This window comes from Carettochelys insculpta, chromosome 9 (genome assembly GCF_033958435.1).
Source record: "Carettochelys insculpta isolate YL-2023 chromosome 9, ASM3395843v1, whole genome shotgun sequence".
NCBI lineage: Eukaryota > Metazoa > Chordata > Testudines > Carettochelyidae > Carettochelys > Carettochelys insculpta.
The window spans coordinates 59,698,910-59,722,429 of record NC_134145.1 but is presented as its reverse complement, the minus strand read 5'-3'; the positions used below and the strand labels follow the sequence as shown (position 1 = coordinate 59,722,429).

At 48.1% G+C, this 23,520-nt stretch overlaps 1 protein-coding gene across 1 annotated transcript in view; it reads left to right on the top strand.

Moving 5' to 3' along the window:
• The window catches only part of TNR (tenascin R), a 133,565-nt gene that overhangs the window by 55,801 nt on the left and 54,244 nt on the right, over positions 1–23,520 (top strand). The window contains exons 2-5 of the mRNA XM_075002332.1: positions 8,753–9,320; positions 14,428–14,904; positions 18,592–18,855; positions 22,259–22,374. Coding sequence (XP_074858433.1) covers positions 8,822–9,320; positions 14,428–14,904; positions 18,592–18,855; positions 22,259–22,374 — 1,356 coding nt within the window. The 5' untranslated portion in view covers positions 8,753–8,821. The remainder of the gene's footprint in view (positions 1–8,752; positions 9,321–14,427; positions 14,905–18,591; positions 18,856–22,258; positions 22,375–23,520) is intronic.

Here is a 23,520-nt window from a genome sequence, read left to right as displayed (position 1 = left end):
TGCACTAAAGATTTGCCTTAATGCTGCTGCATCACCAGCTGAAAGTGGGGAAATCCTGAACACAAACAGCCCGCTAGAGCCGGTGGGAAACCAGCAGGCGGGATGGAGATCTGGGGGGAATTCCAAAGCATTTGGAGTCCTTGGTGTTCCCCAGCAACCTGCTTGTTCTCGTGCTACCTTTTCAGCTGGTCTTCTTTAATCATAACCGAATTGCAAGTGATTTTTCCGGGCGGGAGGCCGCAGCGTTTCGTGACTAAACTCCCAAAGGGACCGTCGAGAAGGGCTGGAGCGAGACAGCCTTGGATCCCGATTGGAAGCCAGGTGCTAACTCTGTGCTGAAGACACTGGGGTTCCCAGACTTTCGGCAAAGGGTCTTGGGCTCCGGGCTGTAGCAGGGCGGCATCCACAATACCACATTAAGAGTAATGGGATGGAAGCAAGTTCACGCCCTCAGGATCTAATCACTTGGGACCTGTCGTCACTTACAGCACCACAGCAGTGAAGTGCAGGTGCCTGGTGCAAATACCACTGAGGCTGACAGGAGAGCTTCTCCCATTGGGGCCCTTGCTCAAGCTCCCCTAGAGGCACTAGCTGGGACATCTCCCAGCAACCTAATCAGTACCAGTTACCACAACCCTGAGTAACATTCCCCCTAAATTTTGCATCCATGTGCAGAATAAATGTTATCTGCACTGAGCAAGTGCCCCGCCAGTAGAACCATATGTTGCCAGCTCTTGATGGCTGCGGAGCACTCTGCTAATTAGCTGAGTAGCACCAGGGAACTCTGTGTCGATCTGCTCTGGGGTTTTGTCTGGTGCATGCACAAAACGGTACTTTCCTGGGTCAAAGTCGACCCCGGAACTCCTGGCGAGCCGTGAGGATTAAGGAAGGTCGATGGGAGAAACGCTCCCATCGACCTTCTTCCATGTAGCCGGCCACAGCATTCGACTGCTGACCATTTTTAGCTCTGCAACTGGCGCAGCTAAAATTGTGTCTTAACAGTCAGCTGCTACGTTTAGCCTAGCCATAGCCGGAGTGATACAGGTCGGTAGAACCGAGCGAGCTGCACTCTCCACAAACTTGGCTGCTACATTTCTGACTCTTCACGCTCTAGTACTTGCAAAACACGAGCTGAATGAAAGTAAACAGACCTACTGACAGCACTGGCGAGCAATTTCCAAGAACAGGGGCTAGATCAGAGACCGGAGGCACCTTCGATCCGCAGGGCACATCTCTATCATTTCCAACCAGTTTAGACGCAACCGCTGAACCTTTCCCATGGGCAATTTCCTGCCCTCTCCGCATTTTCTGAAATATGACAAGCCCATTCCTTGTCGAGGGAGGAGAGGAGAGACCCGGCTTCTTATGGAAAGCTCTCGGCTGACACAATGGGGCCAGCGCAACCGCATTCCGCCCTCAGCCTCTGCAATTACCAGCTGGCTCAGCCTGACAGGGCGGGCGAGCAAATGAAGAAGCCCATTTTTAAAATGAGTCCATTTAGAGAAATAAACAAATAAATCCCCAGCTAGCGGAAGGTGGCAGCTGCTGCGATGTTTTTACCTGGAAAAGCTAAAAGCCTCCACTGGCCTATTCCTCGGCTGCAGACATGGATCACGCAGTGCAAAGGGGCACAATCCCTGGGCTCAGGACCAGCTGCATGCCCATGGGCTCCCCCGGCCCCAGAACATCTAACAGCTGCTGTCCCTTACGACAGCAGCTAAGGGCCAAATGGGCAGTCAGGGATCAGTACCATTCAGAGCCATCCTGGCTACTCCCAACTTCACTTTGGCCACACCCTGCATGTCAACAGCAGATGGGTAGAGAGGACAGTTGGGACGCTAAACAATCCTTCTTCCGTGGCTGGTTACTCGGCCAGAGTAATACGAACCAGCTGGTTCTGGCATTCCAGCTGACTCTGCCATGTTCTCAATCTCTCATTACCACCATATTAAATTGGAATTACGGGCAATACCATCGTCTGCCACTTGTAAAGGACTACAGGCCACTGACACAGGCCTGCTGAGGTCTGCTGTGATAATTATTCTGATAAAGAGGATGGGATCAATGAGGCTGCACAGATTTCTACAGTATCGGTTCGTCAAATTACTCTGTCGCTTTGTCGAGTTGATACAGGCATTGACTATCTGACCTGCTTATGGTCATTACTTAGTAATCTCTGTCCTGCATCAGTTCTCTCTCTGCTGTGTCTATCCATCTAGCCACTGTATCCTGGTTCTGTTAGTCTAGTTCTTTCATATCGCAGGGTTTCATCAACCTCTCTCTCTCCCGCTCTCATTGCCTTAGCTGGTGGATTTCTGTTTGCTCCTGTAAAACAACTCTTGTGTTCCTACTGAACCAGATTGAATTCTACTCCAGGGAGAAGAGTGGGGAAATTTTATATTCACACATCTAAGCTGTGTCTATAACTCTGCAATAAGGTTTTATTTGACGCTCCAGCCTGGCTGTGTGCAGCTAGCTCAGAGTAACAGCCACCACCCTGACATCTTCTGTCCCCACACACAAGGCAGAGAGGGCCAAAGGGCAGGTAGTTAGTTTCTAAAGAACGCAAGTCCCTCAAAGGCAATGAGTGCTAATTAGTCCCTGGGTTCCTCCCCCTATTTTCAGCCATTGCCAAGGAGAAATTTCCCTCCTGGGGACCATGAAGCCTCTGTACAATCATTAGAGACCACAAAGATACAAGGGGCTACCTAAAAAACGCACCTCAAAGCCACGCCGGCAAACGAAGTCGAGATCAAGTGAAAGAGGAAAGCTGGGTTGTTTCCCTGCTGGGGAGGCCGAAAGCAAGAGCAGTGGTTTGCTTTTGAGATGTCTTCAAGAACTCAGGAAAGGAGGTTAGAGAACCACAACGGGGCAGGTCAAGGTGACGACTGCTCATTCACAGAGTGAGCAGCAGAGTTTCTCCCGTCGACCTCCCTCAGTGAGGACAGCCAGATTAAGTTGACCGTAGATACACTGATTCCAGCTACGTAATTGTCATAGCTGGAATTGCATATCTACAATTGACTTTAAGGTCCAGTGTAGACCTGGCCTCATTCTTGCACTCAGTAAGCGGTCCAGGTGCCACCACGTGGGACCCCACATGCTCTGTAGTCACAGGCGGCGTGGGCCCTGCAAAGAAAGGAAAAGCACAACAGCAATATTTCGATAATACAGGATAACGACCCTGTAGGCTGCAGAGGCAGCTGAACAGTTGTGCTTTCAGGTACGTCACAGAAATGTAAGGGAAACAAAGCAGTAAATGGGCACAGAGGAGGGGGTGCAGGTATGCGCTACCATTCCCACGGGAAACAAAGATACGCTGCAAGGCGCAAAAATAATCATAAATAATATAGGGCAATTTCACATGATTACTGCACCAGCAGTTGCTGGTACAGCTCAGACTTCAGTAACAGTCCCCCGTTTGGATCAGCAAATGAGTTCCCAATTAATTTGTCCTCTGCTTCCTTTCCCCCAGTGGCTTCATGGCGTGACACCCAGGTACAAATCCTGGAAGAGTGGCCTGCTGGTGAGGTCACCGGGTTGCTGCTGGTATGCATTCCAGTACAACAGTTTTGCTACTTCTCATGATTTTCTCATGAGCTTTCCAACATTTGGGGCTTTCCTTGAAGTTGGGGGATTACATGAGAATTTTGCCTTTTATTTGCAAACAATTTCATTTCTAGCTGTCCTGGTGGGGAGGAAAACCTTGGAGACGTGACCTACGTGCACCCAGAAAGCAGAAGACAAATGCAACGAACCCAAAGCGTTTTAAAAAATTCCCTTGTGATTTTTGAGGCTGGGCTCGTGATTTCTGAACAATGCCTGTTGGGGGATATCATGCCCATCTGGACAAGGCTCAAATCTGCTCCTTTTCCGTTCCTCAGCATTGCAAGGCCTTGATCAGGCAATACAAGGAAATTACAGTTGCATTCTTATCCTCAGCTTCCCTGGTTCCCCTTAGGCTGCTCGATCTTGATTGCCTAATAAGACGGGAGGAGTAAGGGAGGTCAACAGGCAGATCTCTCCCGTTGCCCTTCCCCAGTAGAGACAGCCAAGTTAGCCAAGCGTAGATACGTCGATTCTAGCTACGCCATTGCCCTAGCTAGAACCTGTGGTTGACTTACTTTGCCTAGGACAGAGGTAGCCTGGCTGCCGTTGCCTTGAAACACAGGAGGGGCGAATGGTATCCCTGCCACTTCCCCATTGCCTCTTGAGTTGTGCCTGGACTTGCCATCACAACTGTCTGCTTAGCAAGCACATTTGAGCTAGGGTGACCCCCCGCCCCCCAGGAAAGCCTGGTACGTGCAGATCTGATGCCCTTCCATCAGACCATAAAAAACAACAATCCATTAATGCTGTATTCAGCACGAAAGTGAATTTTAACCCCAAAGAGCCAAAATGGATCATGTTGATCACTCTGCCAGTCACCAAGGCAGAATAGGCGGTCAATTGCGGTCTTTTCCAATAGCAACTGGTGAGGAGGGTTCTGGAGGGCACCGGCCATGTGCCCCCACCCACCCCTGCTCTACCCACACCCTGCCCCCGAATGCGCCTGCTCCATCCCAACCTGCCTTTTCCCTGTGCTGCTTTCGGGCCGTGCCACTCCAGGAGAGGGGTGGGACTGCCCCCCTCCCTCCGCTCAGCAGAAGTGGTGCAACCCTGAGGGTGAATGCAGGAAGGCGGATTCTGGGGGGGAGGGTGCATGTGACCCCCTGCATACTGCCTCGCATCACCCCTGTCTCCCCCACCCATGAAGTTCTTCCTCCCAGTTCATCTGCTGATGTCACATTACAGCTCATTTACACCCTGGCAGACCTAAGTAATCAACTAGGGGCACCAACTCAGTGGGCTATTTCCTGCCCTTGGATTTATATGCGCAGTTGCTATGAAATCTATCATCCTTTGTTGCCTCTTCCTTGTGTGGGATGTTGTGCTGACATTTGTAATTGCTTGTTTTTATACTGTATATTTTATGGTGCTTTACAGGAAGTATTTATTACAGTATATCAGATACGTGCCTTGTGCTGGTTATGCCCTAATGATGGAGGGAAAGAGAAAAGATCAGGCTGGAGATAATGTGTAAAATTTTCGAAAGGGCCTGCAGGCTTTTGGTCTTGAGGTCCCCTTGAAACTCAATGGGAGTTTCAATGACACCTCAGTCATTTAAGAATATTTGAAAACATTATCCTTCATATTAAACATTATTAGGCCCCGATCCTGAGCTGAGCTGAACTCCAATTAACCACCCTTATATCCACTGACTTCAGTTCAAATTCACAGTAATTACCACAAGAGACAATGCTTACAATTCAGTAGTACTTTGCATTTCTATTGGACCCTTCAACAAAGAACCACCAGCGTTTTACCAGTGTTAATTAATTCCAGCCCTAGAAGCCCTGGGGGAGGTTAGATGAATAACTACAGCTGATCAGGAAATTTTCAATACACCATTTTTTCAGCTGCAGACACTGATTGAACAACACTGAAAATGGTCACAGGACAGGAGCTTTTTTGAAGAGTTTTAAAATTCCAAAATATTTCTGGGGAAAATAATAAAAAACTTTCATCGCAACATTTTCTAAATGAAAAATTCCATTTTTCCTGTTCACAATGAATCTTCTGTTTTGAATTTTAAGCGAATTACAGTAAAAAATAAAAACAGTCCACATCAAAATGGAACACTTAGAAATTGCTGAAATGAAATGTTGCGATTGACAGGAACTGAGAGCTGGGTTTGGATTTGGTTTGTAAAAACCATTCGAGATTTCTGCTTTCACTCCCAATTCGAGAGAGGAAATTTTTTCAATTTCTCAAATTCTTATGGGATGGGCGGGGGAAGTTTCCCACCCAGCTGCAATAAAAAACACTACAGTGACAGTTGTCCGTAAAGAAGAGGGAGAGGGACACAAAAATGTATTTCCAGCTACCCTTTATTATGATCCCTCTTTTACAGTTGGGTACACTGAGGCACGGGGAGGTGAAAGTGTATTACCCCCATTGTATATGCACACACACACACACACACACACACATAAAGTGAGCGAGACAGACCTGAAAATAAACCGCAGCAATTCAGCTGAACTATCCTTCCTCCAAACAACTGCACTCCAAGTATACAATATAAACCATAAACTAATGATCTCCTGCCTTGCCCCCACCCCCAAAAAAACCCCAAAATGCAAGGCAAATAGATTAGCAGCTGGTAATCAATGTGCAATTAAATTGTCCTTTCTGCTGCACTAGTAGCACTCAGAGCCCTTGGGCTCCCGGTCGCAGCCCTACCCGTCTGCCAGCTTCATCTTCCCTGTCAGGTTACGCTGCATTTCTTTACAGCAGAACAGGTGGAGTTAACTGTTGGTCAACATACAATAGTCCCAGCAAGAGAACTAGAGCCAAATTCATCCCTGAGCCATTCCACCGAAGTCAGTGATTTTTACACCAGGGATAAGGACAACCCTGAGCATCGGGATTACCACCTGGAAACCATAAATCAAAAAGAAAATGAAAAGTTGTCTCGTTCCAAATAAAGACACTTTACCCTATAATCCAGAGCACCGGTGGGGAATGAAATGACTTCAACAGGAGATATTGATTTGCCCAGAGCATAAACCTAAACAAACTTAATATTGTATTGTCTAATTCAACAGTGTTACTACAGTCACTGCATTAAAACCTGGCGATCTAGTGCTCAGTATCTGGGGCACGAAATGCCGTCCTGAGATACTGATGGTGTGAATATGCTTTTAAACCTTATTTGCCCTCCAGTGCAGCGTTTGTCAGGGCACTGGGAATTGAGCCCCCATCTTGGAATTTATGCCCCACCCCTATTAGCATATTAACAATAAGTTGCTACCAAATGAGCAGTTGCACTACCAAAAAAAAATCTGCCAAGCAAGATGCAAAATGTTCATGTCCCTGTGTAAAGGTATGGAGCAAAACCCTGGAAGGGAAGAGCAAAACTCCTATTGACTTCAGTCAGCTCAGATTCCACCCTGGGGTTATGTGACAGCTCACAGAAGCAAGGTGCTGATCCTGGTCACCTGGCTAAATGAGACCAAGTATAAACCATTCTCACCAGCCAGCCTCCCTGTATACCTCTGCCAGGAATGGCCATATTCCTTCTATTCTGGTATATGGAGTTTCTTGCGGGAAAACACTTCCAGTATTGGCAAATTCCACCAGCCTTTGGCCCAGACCTTTGAGGTCCTGAGGGCCACCTCAGAAATGCTAAGCACTTTGCAGGATCTGAGGCCAGGTCGATAAGAGATCTATCAGCAGTTGATTTAGTGGGTCTTTACTAGACCCACTAAATCAATCCCACAGTGCTGATCTTCCAGTAAGTATAGACAAGGCCTGAAGAACCCTTATTGACCTCAGGCAGCATTAGTGCAGGCCCCTGGTGATGAGACATGCAAATCCTAGGGTGCATGACAGGGCAAACTCTGCTTTGATTTATACCCCAGGCAGCCAGAATTTGCTCCCTCAGTTCTGACCTAAGACCTCCAGCTGCGCAAAGCTAGTGCGTGATCAGACTGCACCACCATGACCGCTGATGACCAGGGTTACCTGTTAGCTGAGCACTTGGGCAGCCACCCGGGAGGGATTCAGGTGCTGCCCAGCTGATTAGCGCTGCTGATGGCTCACACTCCAGCTGTCCTTAAAAAAAAACACATAACTATTTCCTTGCCAGCAATGGGTGTGATCCCAGGCTGATTTGCGCTCTGTGCAATCATGCTGAGGCTATTGGGACATCACTGGGTTACCTGTATACAGAATCTAGCCCCTGTGTAGTGGGGCCGACAGCTACCATGGGTCCTGGGGTAAAGGGAGGGGGGCAGCTCTGTGCTCCAGAAGGGGCAGAGCCGAGGAGCTAGGTCAGTCAACCCTTATCACCACTCAGACCATGGTTCTGGCCTACCCCTGCCTGCCCATACGCCACACTGCAAAAGCCCCTTGCTGTGATCTAGAACATAAGAACGGCCACTCTGGGTCAGACCCAAGGTCCATCTAAGCCAGCATCCTGTCTTCTGACAATGGCCAATGCCAGGTGTCCCAGAAGGCATGAGCAGAACAGGCAATCATTGAGTGATCTTTCCCCAGTCATCTAGTGCCAGCCTCTGGCAAACAGAGGTGAGGGGCACCATCCTTGCCCACCCTGGCTAACAGCCATTGATGGCCCTCCATGAAGTCACTTAGCTCTTTTCTGAACCCTGATAAAGTCCTGGCATTCACAACAGCCTCTGGCAAGGAGTTCCACAGGCTGAACACGCCCTGGATGTAGAAAAACTTCTTTTCCTTAGTTTTGAACCTGCTATTCGTTAATTTCATTTGGTGTCCCTCCCCGCCCCCAAGTTCTTATGTTATGGAAACAAGTAAATACATTTTCCTTAGTCACTTTTTCCACATCAATCATGATTTTATAGACCCCTACATATCCCCCTTTAGTCTCCTCTTTTCTATGCTGAAAAGTTCCAGTCTTTTTAATACAACAGGAAGTCCTGGGGCACCTTATAGGCTAACAGATATTTTCGAGCATAAGCTTTTGTGATCAAAGTGGATCCCTACCCACAAAAGCTTATACTGCAAAATATCTGTTAGTCTATAAGGTGCCCCAGGACTTCTCGTTGTTTTTGAAGATACGGGCTAACTTGGCTACCCCGTGAGAATTTTTAAACTCTCTTTATATGGCACCAAGATCTGAACCTGGCAGTCCCAGTTAAAGGCTAATATCATTTCTGTTCTTCTCATTCAGGGTCTCCAGGTTGTCAGACGGCGCTGCTGGCCCAGGCTGCCTTTGAAGCTGCTTTTCCTGATCAAGAAAATGGGGGCTGACAATGACAATTTAGTCTGGAGAAACATGGTTATTGGGCTCAACTTGCTTCTGCTGGGATCAGTCCTCAAGCCCTTTGAGTGCCGGCTAGAGGTGACAACAGAGCGGCTCAGGAGGGAGGTAGTGCACGAGGAAGGCAATTTGGCCAACTACAGCCCTCCCGTCAAGGAACAGTCCATGGTCTTCAACCATGTGTACAACATTAACGTCCCCCTGGACAGCTTCTGCTCCTCAGCGCTCGAGGCCTCATCTGACCAGGAGGTGAGTTCAGAAGACGACAGGATGACGGAATACACGGAGCAGACCTCAGACAGCGAGAGCCAGGTCACCTTCACCCACAGGATAAACCTACCCAAGCAGGCTTGCAAGTGCTTCACCTCCGCCCAGGTCATGCAGGAGCTTCAGAGCAGGATTGAGATGTTGGAGAGGGAGGTGTCCATGCTACGGGATCAATGCAACTCCAATTGCTGCCAAGACAATGCAGCTACAGGTAGTAACTGATGCTGTTAGAACTTTCTGGGGATGCAGGTCTCAACACAGAACGGTGTCTGAGTTCGGGTGAGGTGATGCTGCTCAAACCAGTGATGGAGGCAGTTTTGCATTTGCTAAGGATGCCCTGACAATGTGTATACTCAGCACTGTCCATGCGATTCAGCAGCTTAAACAGAGAGGACCAGCTTCACTGTCTAGAACCCCACCCATGGGTGCTGGGAGGTAGCAAGTCCATTTGGAGCTGGGTACAAAAACACAATTTCCCACGCTGCTGGGGATCCCAAAGCCAGCCTCCGGAGCCCAGAAGGAGGGTGGGACTCACTGGGGAAGAGGCAGAGCCCGAGCCTTCAGGAAATATGCTGATTTAAGGTTCCTATGGAGCCCTTGATGGAATATTAAACTCCTTCCCCCTGCTCAAAGTAAGGGAGCATGGGAGCAGTTCGTCCCCAATAGAAAAAGAGATCCAATCACCAGGATCATTTACCCTTGAGCGTCCCAACCTTTCATATGGGTTTTTCAACATTTAGACACGGGGGAAATTTCTTCCTCTGGACTGACTGTGAAATTCAGTCGCTAGCCCTGGTGCAGCTCGGTGAAAGCAGGCACAATTCCTAGGGAAGTCTGGGGCTCAAATTCAGATACAAAAGGTCCTGGATGTAAGTTACATGTGAGGTACAAGCTGGTCAAAAGGTGGGCGTGAGCAGCAAAGGGGATCCACTTGGTACTCAGCCGACGTGCAAAGTGAGTGTAACCTGCCTGGCAGAGAGGCAGATGGTGAAGGAAGAACAGCTAAGCACAGGGTGTAAAGGATGCAAATCCTGTTGGCTTCTGTGGAATGCCTTCTGATTTGCCCACACGTAACAGACGAGAACTAGGCCCACAGGTTGAGTTCGGTCATCACAGGAAACTGAACTAGTGTAGTATCAGAGAGGTAGCAGTGTTAGTCTGTATCTTCAAGAACAACAAGTCCTGTGGCACCTTATAGACGAACAGATATTTTGGAGCATAAGCTTTTGCGGGCAAAAACCTGCTACATAACTCATGCATCTGATGAAGCTGGTCTTTGCCCATGAACGTTTATGTTCCAAAATATCTGTTAGTCTATAAGGTGCCACAGGACTTCTTGTTGAACTAGGGTAGGTTACGCTTGCCCCTGTTTAGTACACTCACACTGACAGCCAGATGCATGCAAGTTACCCGACTCTCTGCGGTCACTTGAGCCCATCTGCTGACCAGCTTAGACATCACATGCAACTTACACGTACATCACCAGTGAATCCGTAGAGCCCTGAAAATCCACCGAGTTCCACTTTATAGCCGCAGGCATCCACATCCACAGATATCCATGACTCATTGTGGATATGGACATAAATTTTATATCTGCACCGGGCTCTGTGAATCTGGCCCTTTCTCTGTGGTCAAGAAGTGTCAAGCTTTCCCCAGGCTCTTCAGTATATTCACTGGTAACCTGGAGGTATCACTCTGGGCTCAGATGAGAAGGGAGCTGAACTTCATTGCTCTCTGCATCTTGGACTTCTCGCACTGCTCCACCTTAACCAAGATCCACAAACTTCTACCAATGCACCTCTCCATACGGACCTAGGAAGACTTTCCTCTTCTGGGGAGACATGGGAGTCCAGTCCCGCCACTCATTCCATCCCAGGCTTCATCACTAAACCATGCCTGGCCTAAAGAAATTGGCTTCTCTTGGCATAAAAGAGGAAAAATTAAGACCTAGATTTGACTTTTAGGCACAGGAGTGGTGTTAAAGTTTCAGCCATCCTGGAGTAGCCCCGGACGCCTTTGTGACCCCAAGACACACCACTGAGTCACAATTCCTTCTCTGCTTCCTACTTGTTCATAGCAAGGGAGCGGTTTTTGCTACTAGCCTCTACCCAACAGTGGGTGCAACACCCCTTGAACTGACTCTGGAGCTCTGCTCAGCAAGTGGAGGGAAGAGACAAGACCTTCCACCTTCCTCATCTCTCTGTAGCTAACCATGACAATTTACTCCCTTCTTAAAACACTGTGTCCCAGACCCATGGTTTGGGTAGCCATGTTGGGAAGAGAGGTGAGGGGAATGCTTAATGCTCCTTAATCCCCGATATAGGCATACAGACCAAGTCATAATCTAACTCTAACTCTCTGCAGTGACCCACCAGGGGCTTTTCTCTTGTGTCACCTGTGAGGTGCCAGCTTTCTAAAGAGCAAGACGTAAACAAGAACTGAACTGAACACAGAGATTCCCGCCAAGAACAGCCATTTATGATAGAGCAACTCAAGGCCTTTCACCAATATTCACAACCAAAGCTAAGGCCAGGTTAAAAAAAACAATTATACAATGCTAGCAAGGTCATGGTGCATCCAGGCCATCACATACACCCCCAGCTCTTAGTAATTATTAGGGCACTTCTGTAACTTATCATGGGATCTGGGGAAGAGAAATAGCTGATTTCCTAAATAGCCCCTTCACACAACACAGCACTACAGGAGTCAGTAATAAATGAGTTCTCTGTCTTGTCCCTAGACGAGCTGAGTGGATACGAAAATTACAGTTAAAAAAGAAAATCTGTGGGGATAACTTTAGCTGCCATGAAAGACAAACAAACCCTTTTCTAATGAAGGCACAAAACTATCAACTGAGTATTCCATCTGAATAATAATGCACCAGCTTTCTGAGGCTCTCTCTAAACCTGCCATTAGGGTTACGGTTTCAAAAGACAAAGTTCAGTTCATCATCTCTACAAGGCAGTTCTTCAAAACCCAGGAAATAGCAGGTTGCTGTAATGAGATGGGTTATGAAGGGGGTTGTTGATACAATGAATTTCAACAGAATGAGGAACTGGAGCAGAGACAATTTTTTTACATCTGAGGGAGTGTCATAAAAAGAGGAATGTTTTCGCAAAGAGTTTCTGCTTGACTCCTTAACAGCATGTGTCTGAGCCCCTGTGAAGGGTAAAGAGCAGAAAATGAAAGCTGTAATAGGAGTGTATGGCAATGCCTCTTGGAAGGAAATGTCAAGGTATCCAAAGACCTTTCCCAGGTGCAGAAAATTGCTGTCCTTGTGTGGGTGAGAACACAGGAATTAGTGCCCCTATGTCTTCTATTTTTTAACTAGTTATTTTGCAATTGGCATAACACGGACACATCCATCATGCTTTGGACCTCGGAGTCACTCCAGAGTGCACAAAATGAGAGAGCATGAAAACGTTATTGTTGAACTGATGTATGCACATAACACGTAATTACATTGGCCCTGATCTGCCTCTGAGTTACACAGCAAGGAAAATCAGAATTAATACCGCTGAAGCCAATGGAGTTATAACAATAGATAAGAGGAAAACTGAGCTCATGAAATCTGTATGTAGAGGGGGATGATATGTATACACCATCTTCCTACAGCGACAACACAGTAACGCAGACAGAACTGCGTATGGCTCAGCATCTGGTGTAAATTTGCACATCCAAAGCACGAGACAACAGGTTGCACCGAGAATCTAGACCGATATCCTGACACTCAGACATACATGCTAATAATGGCATTAGGTAAAAATAAAATGCAAACTATCCCATTGTTAAATCAAAGGCTGAACAATGACTGTTAAAATCAAGTAGTAAAATTCAAGAAATAAAACATGAAAGGAGTTAGTCGTAAAAACAGTTGACGATCTAGTTGGGTTGTTTATAATGTATGCAAATGATCTTAGTAAATATTTATCACTCTGCAGCAGCTCCAGACCAATCTCAGATACACCACAGTGATCTCAAGTGACTTCATTAAATTCAGTGGAGTCACTCTGAATTAATGCCAGTGTCAATCAGATGAGAATTGGTCAGTCTCCCACTCCCCTCCAACGCAAGTTATTTCCACTTTTTGGCCACTATTCAAGAATCTGCGTCATCTACTGACAACTTAACTAGCCTGGGATCTGACGGTAGCACTCAAAATGGTCTGGTCACAGTTTATAACTAAACACTTGTGTGGTTGTTGATCATATTTATGATAGGTGAAGCTGACAGCACCATCTGTAGTTAAGAATGTTTAACATTTACCATGTAAGACTCTGCGTTCGGGTGTTTATAACTTTGCCAAACTTTATTTGAGCTGAAATTTTCCCCACCAGGTGTCTGTCTCAGCTGAATATTTCAGAAAAGTGTCAGTCAAATAGGTCTGCCGTTTCCACGAATTAATTAAGGGGAAAAAACATTGCTTTGTCCTCCTTAAAATGCATTCCCACAACCATGTCACTGAGAAGCTGTAGCGCCTCCATGGAGGAAAGAACCGAAATTAAGAAACAAGGCTGCCTGGGTGGCAGGGTCGTGCTTTTTGCTGTCTCTGTGAAAATTTGCCCAGATTTAGCCAAACGATAAGCCTCCAAAAAAAAAAAAGAAATCTCATTTTGCATTTACAAAGAGGAGACTTGTTTGGCAGCTAAAGTCTCCAAAAATTCTGTGTGCCCGGTGCGTGCTCCACACCCACTCAGCTCCGACATGCTAGCCAGATTGCACATGTCGAGGGAGGCTCTCTCTCCTGTATACGCCTGGCTGACACTTGGGGGACCTCATGTCCTGCTATTATAGGGCCAGTCTCAGTACTTGGGGCTTGTCTTATATGGGCACCTATTTCCCCCTGAGCAGACCAATGTGGAGTCAGATCATTGAGGAACCTGGAGGAGGTGGCAGCAGGATAGAGGGCCTTGCAGAAGCCAGGGATGGGAAGGAGAAGAGGGGCAGAAGCCACTGGGGAGGTGGATAGGACCAGCGGTGGGGAAGGGGATTAGGGTTGTTTAGGACCCAAGTCTCCTGGCAAAGGGAAGCAATGCATAAATGTTGACGGTGGGCAGGGGAGGCCCAGCCTCAAGGTTCTGGTGGCGTGTGGTGAGAACGATATGCCGAGTGGCCCACAACATCCCGACAGGTCACCTCCGCTGGCAGAGCTCTGCAGGAGAGTAAGGCACGGAGCTCCTCTGACCCTTACAGCCCACCCTGTTAAATGCCACATAAAACTACGGCACTGTTGGGCGGGTATCATCATACTGCGGCTGCTGCTGTTGTAGGATTCCTCTGCCCCCGCCACACTGACCTATGGCTTTTGATCCCTCCAGGGCAGCTGGATTACGTCCCCCACTGCAGCGGGCATGGGAACTTCAGCCTGGAATCCTGCGGCTGCATCTGCAATGAAGGCTGGGCTGGAAAAAACTGCTCAGAGCCCCACTGCCCGATGGGCTGTTCCAGTCAGGGCACCTGCGTAGAAGGCCAGTGCGTCTGCGATGACGACTACGGCGGGGAGGACTGCTCGGAGCTCCGCTGCCCGACAGACTGCAGCGCCCACGGCCTCTGCGTGGACGGGGAGTGTGTCTGTGAGGAAGGTTACGCGGGGGAGGACTGCGGCGAGCTGAGATGCCCCGACAACTGCTCGGGGAAGGGGCGATGCGCCAACGGCACCTGCGTCTGTCAGGAGGGCTACGTGGGGGAAAGCTGCAGTCAGCAGAGGTGCCTGAATGCCTGCAGTGGACGTGGGTTCTGCCAGGAGGGGATGTGCTCTTGTGAGGAAGGTTACCAGGGCCAGGACTGCTCAGCAGGTAGGCGTGCAAGGCGAGGCCCGGCTCTCAGCCTGCTTGTGAAGTGGGCGGATAACGGGCATACCAGGATAGGTTGGTTTGGCGGGAATGCATCACATCACCATTGTTCTCTGCTCCCTGGGGCCCCCAGGGGGCTAGGGGATACAACGCACAAGTTAGAGCAGTCCTGGGGTTGCTCTGACTTACCTCATTACCCCGCCCAAGCCCAGTACATGGGAAGAGCTTTGAGCTCCCCTTGCCCGCCTCGCTCAGTCCTTGCCCTGATGACAGAAACACGGGAACGGACACTGGTGCGGGACCATCGCATGCGAACGGCTTTAGAGCAAAGCTGGTGGGGAGATTTCTGCAGAGCAATTCGTTTTGGGGCTGGAAACAGAAATACCGATCTGCTCGTCGCAGTTCTGTAACTCAGCCAGGGTCGCCCCACAACGCAGGGGGCAGAAGCCCCAGCAGGCTGCACTGCCTGTGGGCTTGGATCCCTGCTGATACCAGGGGAAGGACCACGACAGCTGTTGCAATAGTTCACATGGGGACTGCCTGCCAGTTTCTCGGGGGAAGACCACTGTGTAGCCAAACTCTGTTGCTACAGCAACCATAGCCCACCCAATAAGGCCAGGGGAAGTGTTGCTCCTGCTTGGGCTATTTCCAGCCATCTTCAAACAACCTGCCCTTGGCCTCTTTCCGAGTATCTGTGCCATTATCTAGAGTGCTTTTCTGCTCGCCTTTCCTGAGCAGGGCTCCTGGAGAGCAAGGAGAAAAGCTACGTTCGGCCTAAATAGCAGGCCCAGCCTAGCAGGGCTGAAGGGAGTGGGTGGGATGGGCCGCTGTCTCCAGCCCACCCCAAGAGCTGCCATGTTTGTCTTCAGTAAGTTTCCCATCACCCCGTGGGAAGGCAGCACTCAGGTGCTGGATGGGGGCAGCTGCAGGTTTATAGACAGGTTCCTCTCGGTGCCGCTCTCGCCGTCACGGCTGCCGTCTCCCCAGAACATACAACAGGCCCCAGAGCCACATGGTCCCAGAAAGCCAGGGCGTGCTCACCCGACAGGTGCCCCCACAGCCTGCAGACTTGAGCACGTCCTCTGCCCACCTGCACCATTGCCCTGCTCACTGGCCAGCTGCTGCCCATTTCACCACTCCCTACCACCTTGTTCCAGCTGCTGGGGTACCGGCTCCCCTAGCTCTGCATTCCCTGCAGTTGCCAGTATCCCCCTTTCCCTGAGCCCCGGCACAGCTGCACGGCTGCTTTTCAAATCCAGAAGAATAACACTGCATAATGCGATCAGGTTGAGAAGGACGAGAGGGGGCAAAAGAGAGCTGAGATTGACATTATTAAACTACCGGTCCCCGTCCCAGAGTCCCTCTACTGATGCCTTGGGTGGAAATCTTAACAAGAAGGGTTTTGGATGCAATTGAGGTCTATTTTTGGAAGCTTTATGCAGGCCCAAAGAAGGCACGTTTCCTTCTCAGTCACATATGGCCTCTCTTTTTCTTTCATTTCTTCGAAGGCAATTAAAAGCAAAAAATAATTAGCGGGGAAGGAGAGCTAATAATGGATGACATCAACAAAGCTCAGGTGTTCAATGCCCATTTTGCTAGACACTCAAAGCAATTAAGACGACCAGCAAGGAAGAAGGAATGCAAGCCAAAACAGGAAACGAACATGGGAATGTGTGTTCAAATTGGCAGAGCCTGATAAAATTTATCCTCTGGCGCTTAAGGAACTAGCTAAAACAATCTCAAAAAAGCTACCAATCATCTGTGAGAATTCACAGAGGAGAGGTTTGATCCTGGAGGACTGGACAAAGGAAAACAGTGCCTGTTTTTAAAAAGGGGAACAAAGACGACCCTGGGAATTGTAGCCCAATCAGCCCAATTACTTTAATATCTGGAATACTCTCATCTCAAATTAACTGGAACAAATTATTAGAGAGTTTGGAAGCAACTGGAAAATAGCAGGGTTCCATGGAGCAGTTAGAGTGGAGCTGGCAAGAACAAATCATGCCAAACCAACCTGTTTGCCTTCCCTGACAGTGTTGCTGGCATAGCGCATGGAGGAAGCAGTAGTCATGATATAACTGGATTTTAGTGAGGCTTTTGGCACAGTTTCACTTCACATTCTCATAAGCCAACAGGGAATTGCAGGCTAGATGAAATTACAATAAGGAGAGAGCACAACTGCTTGAAAGCCCATGTTCAAAGAGTAGGTATCAATGGTTAGCTGTCAAACTGGGAGGCCGTGTCTAATGGAGTCCCACAAAGGTCAGTCCCAGGTCTGACAGCATTCAATATTTTCTCTAATAACTTGAATAATGGAGTGGAGAGCAGCTTATGAAATCTGCAGATGACACCAAGCCAGGAGTGGTTGCAGGCACTTTGAAAGACAAGATCAGAATTCAAAATGACCTTGATCTAGTGAAGAATGGTCTGGATTTAACAAGATGAAATTCAAATGCTACTCAGGAAGGGGAAAAAAATCAAATGTGCGCTACAAAATGGGGAATAATTAGTTAGATGAGAGTATTGCTGAAAAGGACCCAGAGGTGATAACAGATCACAAATGGAATATGAGCCAATAACGTGGCTTGATGGATCTGATAACAGTCTTCAATTATTTTATGAGCTGTTACAAAGAGGACTGTGAGCAGTTGTTTTCCCCAGTTACCGATGGTCGGAGAAGAAATAATTGACTTAATCTGCAGCAAGGGAGATTTGGGGGAAACATTCGAACAGTAAGAGTCATTTTACCGTGGAATAGGCAGCAGGGTCACCATGAGCCCAGGGGCAAGGTGAGAGGGGACCCAGTTGCTCGCCCCCGGAATGAGCAGGGCTTAGGGCAGTCAGCCTTGCCCTCTCCCCGCCCCCAAGGTCCCTCAGGGCCGTGCGACAGAGCCGCTGCAGCCCTAGCACTCCGGCAGCTGATATTGCTACTTTGCAGTGGCAGTGGGCACAGCTCCATGCCCCTTTGAAATGCCTGGCCCTGAGGTAACTGCCCCCCTTGTCCCCCTCCATGCCCAGCCCCTGCCATCAGTGGGCCTGGGAATAGGTAACCGAGAGAAGGCTGTGGAATCACCAGTTCTGGAGGTTTTTAAGGACACGTCGCACAAACGCTTCCCAGGGATGGTCTAGGTAGACTTGGTGCAACCTCAGCAGAGGAGGCTAAACTTGTTGCCCACCTGAAGTCCCCTCCAGCCCAGCATTTCTGTAATTTGATGAACGCAACACGTCTCGGTCACCTGTGAGCAAGAAAAGTGCCTGACTGACAAGCAAACGCCCCGTCTCAAAGGCAAACCGAGCCCAAGGTTGGGAGTTTCACCCCCCGAGTAGGGAGTGTCTGAGATCGTACCGAACCTAGCACAGTGGGTCCTGGGCTGTGGGGAGGGCTTCAGGGGTTTCTGTCCCTCCTTCTGGCTCAAGGGGTAGGAGGGGGCCAACCAGAAGTGCTCATGTTCCACCAATCCGGGCCCAAAGGCGGAGCCGTCTCTCTGAGATGGGCTTCAAGGGGACCTAGTTTAGTACCAGTAGCTTGCTGGGGGAAGGACTGGAGCACAATGGCCCAGGTCTGAGAGCCCCAGGTCAAGACACAAAGGAGTGGAAGGACAGAGGCACAGAGAGGTGAAGAAGAACTAGAATTAGACCATGAGCGAAGCCATAACTATGACACTCCATATCTACCACCTCTCCCTTTAGTTGCCCCACCTGAGGATCTGCGAGTGGCTGGCATCACCGACAGGTCCATTGACCTGGAATGGGATGGGCCCATGGCAGTGACAGAATATGTGATCTCCTATCAGCCAGCGGTGCCGGGAGGCCTTCAGCGACAGCAGCGGGTGCCCGGAGACTGGAACGCCATCACCATCAAGGAGCTGGAGCCCAGCCTGATTTATAACATCAGCATCTATGCTGTCATCGGGGACGTCCTTAGCGCGCCTATCACGACCAAGGTGACTACCCGTAAGTATTGCTTCTCCACCACACAAGTCTATCCCCATTGGCCAGAGGCAACTCACCAGCTTAGAAAGAAGAGTGGTCACCTCTATCCCAGCTGAGCCTGATAAACAGATTTCCCCACCTAGCACAGCTTTGGGTACTCGATTGCCATCATTTACCAAACTGTTTTTCAACAGAAAAATGGGGTGTTTTGACTCAATATTTTTAACAAAAAAAGCATCCATTTTCCTCAGAAAAGTTAAACTTTTTTCTCGGAAACTTGAGTTTTCAGGTTTTGGCCAAAATCCCAAATAGTTCTCACAGGAAATACTATCCCAGTCCCTCCTGCCCCGCTGTTCGCCTCTAGGACTGAGTTCCTAGCCACACTGCATCTCTTGTGCCATTCCATGGCTAGCAACTCCCGTGTGCACACGCACGGTGCTTGAGTAAGAAGAGAGGATTGTGGTGCATCTTGGGAGATGGAGTAAAACTGGCAAAGTTGGGAGAGAATAGGGATATGGCACTTCAAATGGAAACCGTATTTCCGGCACCACCAGAGCATTTCTGAATTATGTTTGTCCATTTTAAAATGGAAAGTTAATAGCTGGACATTTTCAGCTCTCGATTTTTTTGAGTAAAAGTTTGTACTTTCCTTGGGGGTGGGGGCAGCAGAGGGAACATTTTTCCAACCAGCTCTACTGCTTCTAAAATAATGTATTTGTGGCACCAGACCCTCTTGGAAATAAAGCTAATCCCATATAGGACACTTCCTAAATTAAAGCTGAATAGCACTCATGTTATGCTCTTGTGGAATGAACGCCAGTGGTGCATTTGCTAAGACAGAACCTGATCCAAAAGCTATCCAGCTTCATGGGCGTCTTTCCATTAATTTCATTGGGGTTTGGCTCAAGCATATAATGCTTTCAAAATGGAGTGAAAGCCTGATCTAAGATTGCCTTAGATGTAGTTTTCCCCTCAGCCTCACAAACACACGGGGCACAAGTCTGTCTCACATGCAAGGCTGAGCCTGATATGTGGATGCCTTTTCTTGTTTATTTTCCTTTAAATCTGTTTTATGAACAAAGATGGACTCAAGCCTCAAAAGTCACACCTACATCCCTCAGGGTTGGGTCATGATATTGCTTCAGTCCAGGGGTTACAAGGAGGAAAGAGAAAAAATGTTCTCCCTGGCCTCTGATGACAGAACAAGAAGCAATGGGCTTAAATTGCAGCAAGGGAGGTTTGGGTTGGATATTAGGAAAAACTTCCTCACCGTCAGGGTGGTTAAAGGCTGGAATAAATTGCCTAGGCAGGTTGTGGAATCTCCATCACTGGAGATTTTTAAGAGCGAGTTAGACAACCACCTGTGAAGGATGGTCTCGACCTTGCTTGGGCCTGCTGTGAACTCCGGGGGACTGGACCTAATGAGCACACAAGGTCTAGTATTCTATGAGTCTCTCTCTACAATTGACTCATGAGATACACGTCAGAAATTGAGATTCGCTTGGAGTACACCCCCACAATTCATGGAGGACAGGTCCGTCTGTGGCTATTAGCCAGGATGGTCACCAGGCGTTCAGTGTCGCTAAACCTCCAGCTTCCAGAAGCTGGGACTGGATGACAGGGGCTGGATCAATCCTTAAATCACCCTGTTCCATTCATTCCCTCTGAAGCACCTGGCATTGGCTGCTGCCAGAAGACAGGATACAGAGCCAGACAAACCATTGCTCGGACTCGTCATGGCTGTTCTGAAGTCTCAAAAGCTTCTCCAAACTTATGCCCAGAAGTACTGTCCCCTCTCAGCCCCCCACATCAGGCTCTTCCTTACATAGCTTTAGTTATCTAAGGTACCTACATGGCCTTTGTTACTGTAATATGTGAGCATCTCATAATCTTCAGCGTATTAGTCCTCCCAGCAGCCCCATGAATTAGGGAAGGATGCCTACTAATAGCTTCATTTTCCTATCACGCAGATGGGGAAGTGAGGAACAGAGCGTGCATCTACACTAGAAACTAACTTTGAAGTTAACTTCGAAGGTAGGCATTACATTGAAGTAGCCAGCAGAGAGTCTACACACATTTACCCTTACTGTGAAGTTAACTTCCATGTCGGGAACCCAACTTCGAAGTCCTTACTCCATTTCGAGGAATGGAGTATTTCCCTACCTGGAAGTTTAACTTCTAAGTAGGATGTGAGTAGATGCTCAACTTCGAAGTTGCTTACTTCAAAGTTATTTTTGTAGTGTAGACACCGCCAGAGAGACTAAGTGACTTGACCAAGGTCACCGCAGGAGTCTGTATCAGAGCAAAGAACAGCATCCAGATTTCTCAAATTTCAGTCTAACACCCTACTCACTGGAATTTTCTTCCTCCCTACCACAGCCATATTAAACATGTGGCTGCGATAATACCCGCAGTGCTATTAGAAATGTGTCTATGTGTGATGGCGACCTGTTAAAAGCATTAAAACTGCCCCTTTTTCTCTACGATCAGTGCTTTCCTCCTCTCATCACTGACTTTCCATTTGACACTGGGAACAGTTTTGGAGCAGGGAGTTTAAGATAATCTAACTTAATTTCTCTCTCTACTAAAATTGATGCCGGAAACAATGCTTCATCCCAATGAGCAACTGTCTCATTCTGTCATCAGGATCACGCACGAGAGCTATCTGGAATATGGAATTTGCAAACACCAAAAAAAAAAATTTTGATTTTGGAAACATTTTCAAGATGAAAAGGAGAAAACTCCAATTTTTTTCACAGTTCAGAAATTCCATCTTGCCAGAATCACAATGGGATTTTTCATTTTCTCATCCACCCGCCTGGATGGCTCATGTCAATTTCACTTTCTGCCTGCAGGCAGAACCTGAAACAGACAAGTGTCTTCCAGCCAGGCTAACGGAGGCCTAGTACCCCAATGCTCCACCTCCCCCAGGGGTCAGACATCCTATCTTCCTCTCAGCCCAGCTACAGCTCTGTAGCCAGACAGTCTCCCCCTTACAAAGAGACTGTGCCCCCCTTACAAAGAGACTGTGCCCCCCCTTACAAAGAGACTCTTTGCCAGGGCAAAGAGGCACTGGCAGAATCCTCCCAGCCAGGTAGACAGGTTGCCAATCTTTCTGATATTCCCCATGCAAAGCTGAAATTTTTCAGCAAAAATTAAAACTTGCCCACCACAATTTTTTTTTTGATTTTGAACCAAAAAGGGGCATTTTCCACAGGAAACACCTTCCAACAGAAAACTCCTGAGCCTCTAGCAGTACCTACTTCACATCACTCCCCTGGACACCCCTAGATGTGGATAGTCAAAGGGGACCTGAGCTGTCAGGGATATAGGGTGCCCTGTGCCTAGTGCTGTGGGAGAACAGCATCATTAAAGCAGGAGCAAAGCCACGGCATAGCTAATGTGACCCATTGCTGCCTTCCAGATCTCTCCACTCCACGAGGGCTGCAGTTCAAGACGATCACAGAGACCACCGTGGAGGTGCAGTGGGAGCCCTTGTCGTTCTCTTTTGACGGGTGGGAGATCAGCTTCATCCCCAAGGTAACAACACTGGGGACCACCACAGCCTCTGCCCTGCCACTGCAGACCACTTAAGTCAGCCCTGTGGGACAAGCTACGCCTCTGAGTCACAACAATAGGTCCTCCTTTGAAGGAGCAGCCACAGACACAGGGCAGGGTCTGGTAGGGGTCTGGGTAAACCCCATCTGAACAATATCCCTACTCTGCCCTCCCACCCCAAAACAATGCACTCAACTATCAGGCTGCAATCTGGCTCAGTTAATATCAGCTCTGCACTGAACAGTATTTTCCAGGGATCTCTGGCGTCTGGACAGCCATCCGTGTAGAGGGGATTCCATGAAAAAAATCCTACGTATACCAATCAGCAGGACCTCCTTCCTTCTCTTTCTCTACTTTGTCTTCCTTTTTTCTCTCCCACCATCTCCTTTCTCAGACCTTTCTCTCGCCCCACAACATTTTAACTGCATCGATAACATGACAATAAAGTTGTTATTGATGCTATAATTAATATTTATTCTCAGCATTGGCATGACTCGGATAAAACTACAGCTCAGATTGTATCTGGCACCTCTCTACAAGAGTATCCTGTATCTCTTACAATAAAAGAAATGTGGATGAATAGCCCAATTTTATCACCTTGTCACAGAAAAAAACTCCTGCTGAAATAGACAAGAGTTCTGTGCAAACTGCAAAACAGGGTCCTTGAGGCATGAAACCTTACAGTCAGAACCAGCACAAAACCAAAATAAAGGCAAGTGGAAACTGACAACAACAAGCTTGTTTTCCAAAAGGGCTGGGGGGGAGGGGATTTTTGTAATTTGTGTGTCTACACACAAACCCCCCTTATGAATCACAGTTTATATATTACATTTATAAGTAGGAATAACAATAAAAAATTTGTGAGCCACCTGAATTTTATAAAACAGTGATTCTCTATAGGATAGGAGAAATAAAAAATACAGCTTTTACTCATGCTGTGGCATGTGATTAATAAAGATAAGCAAGCCCCTCCAGCAACTTTGAAAAATCTCATCCTAAATGCAGTACCTGTAAATTTCACGTTCACTTAGCAGATTAAAATTTACCCCCACTTTAAATTTTGTAAAATTAAATTCTGAAAATCGAAATCCCAACAAAAACATTCCAGACAGCAGTATCTCCCCCCAA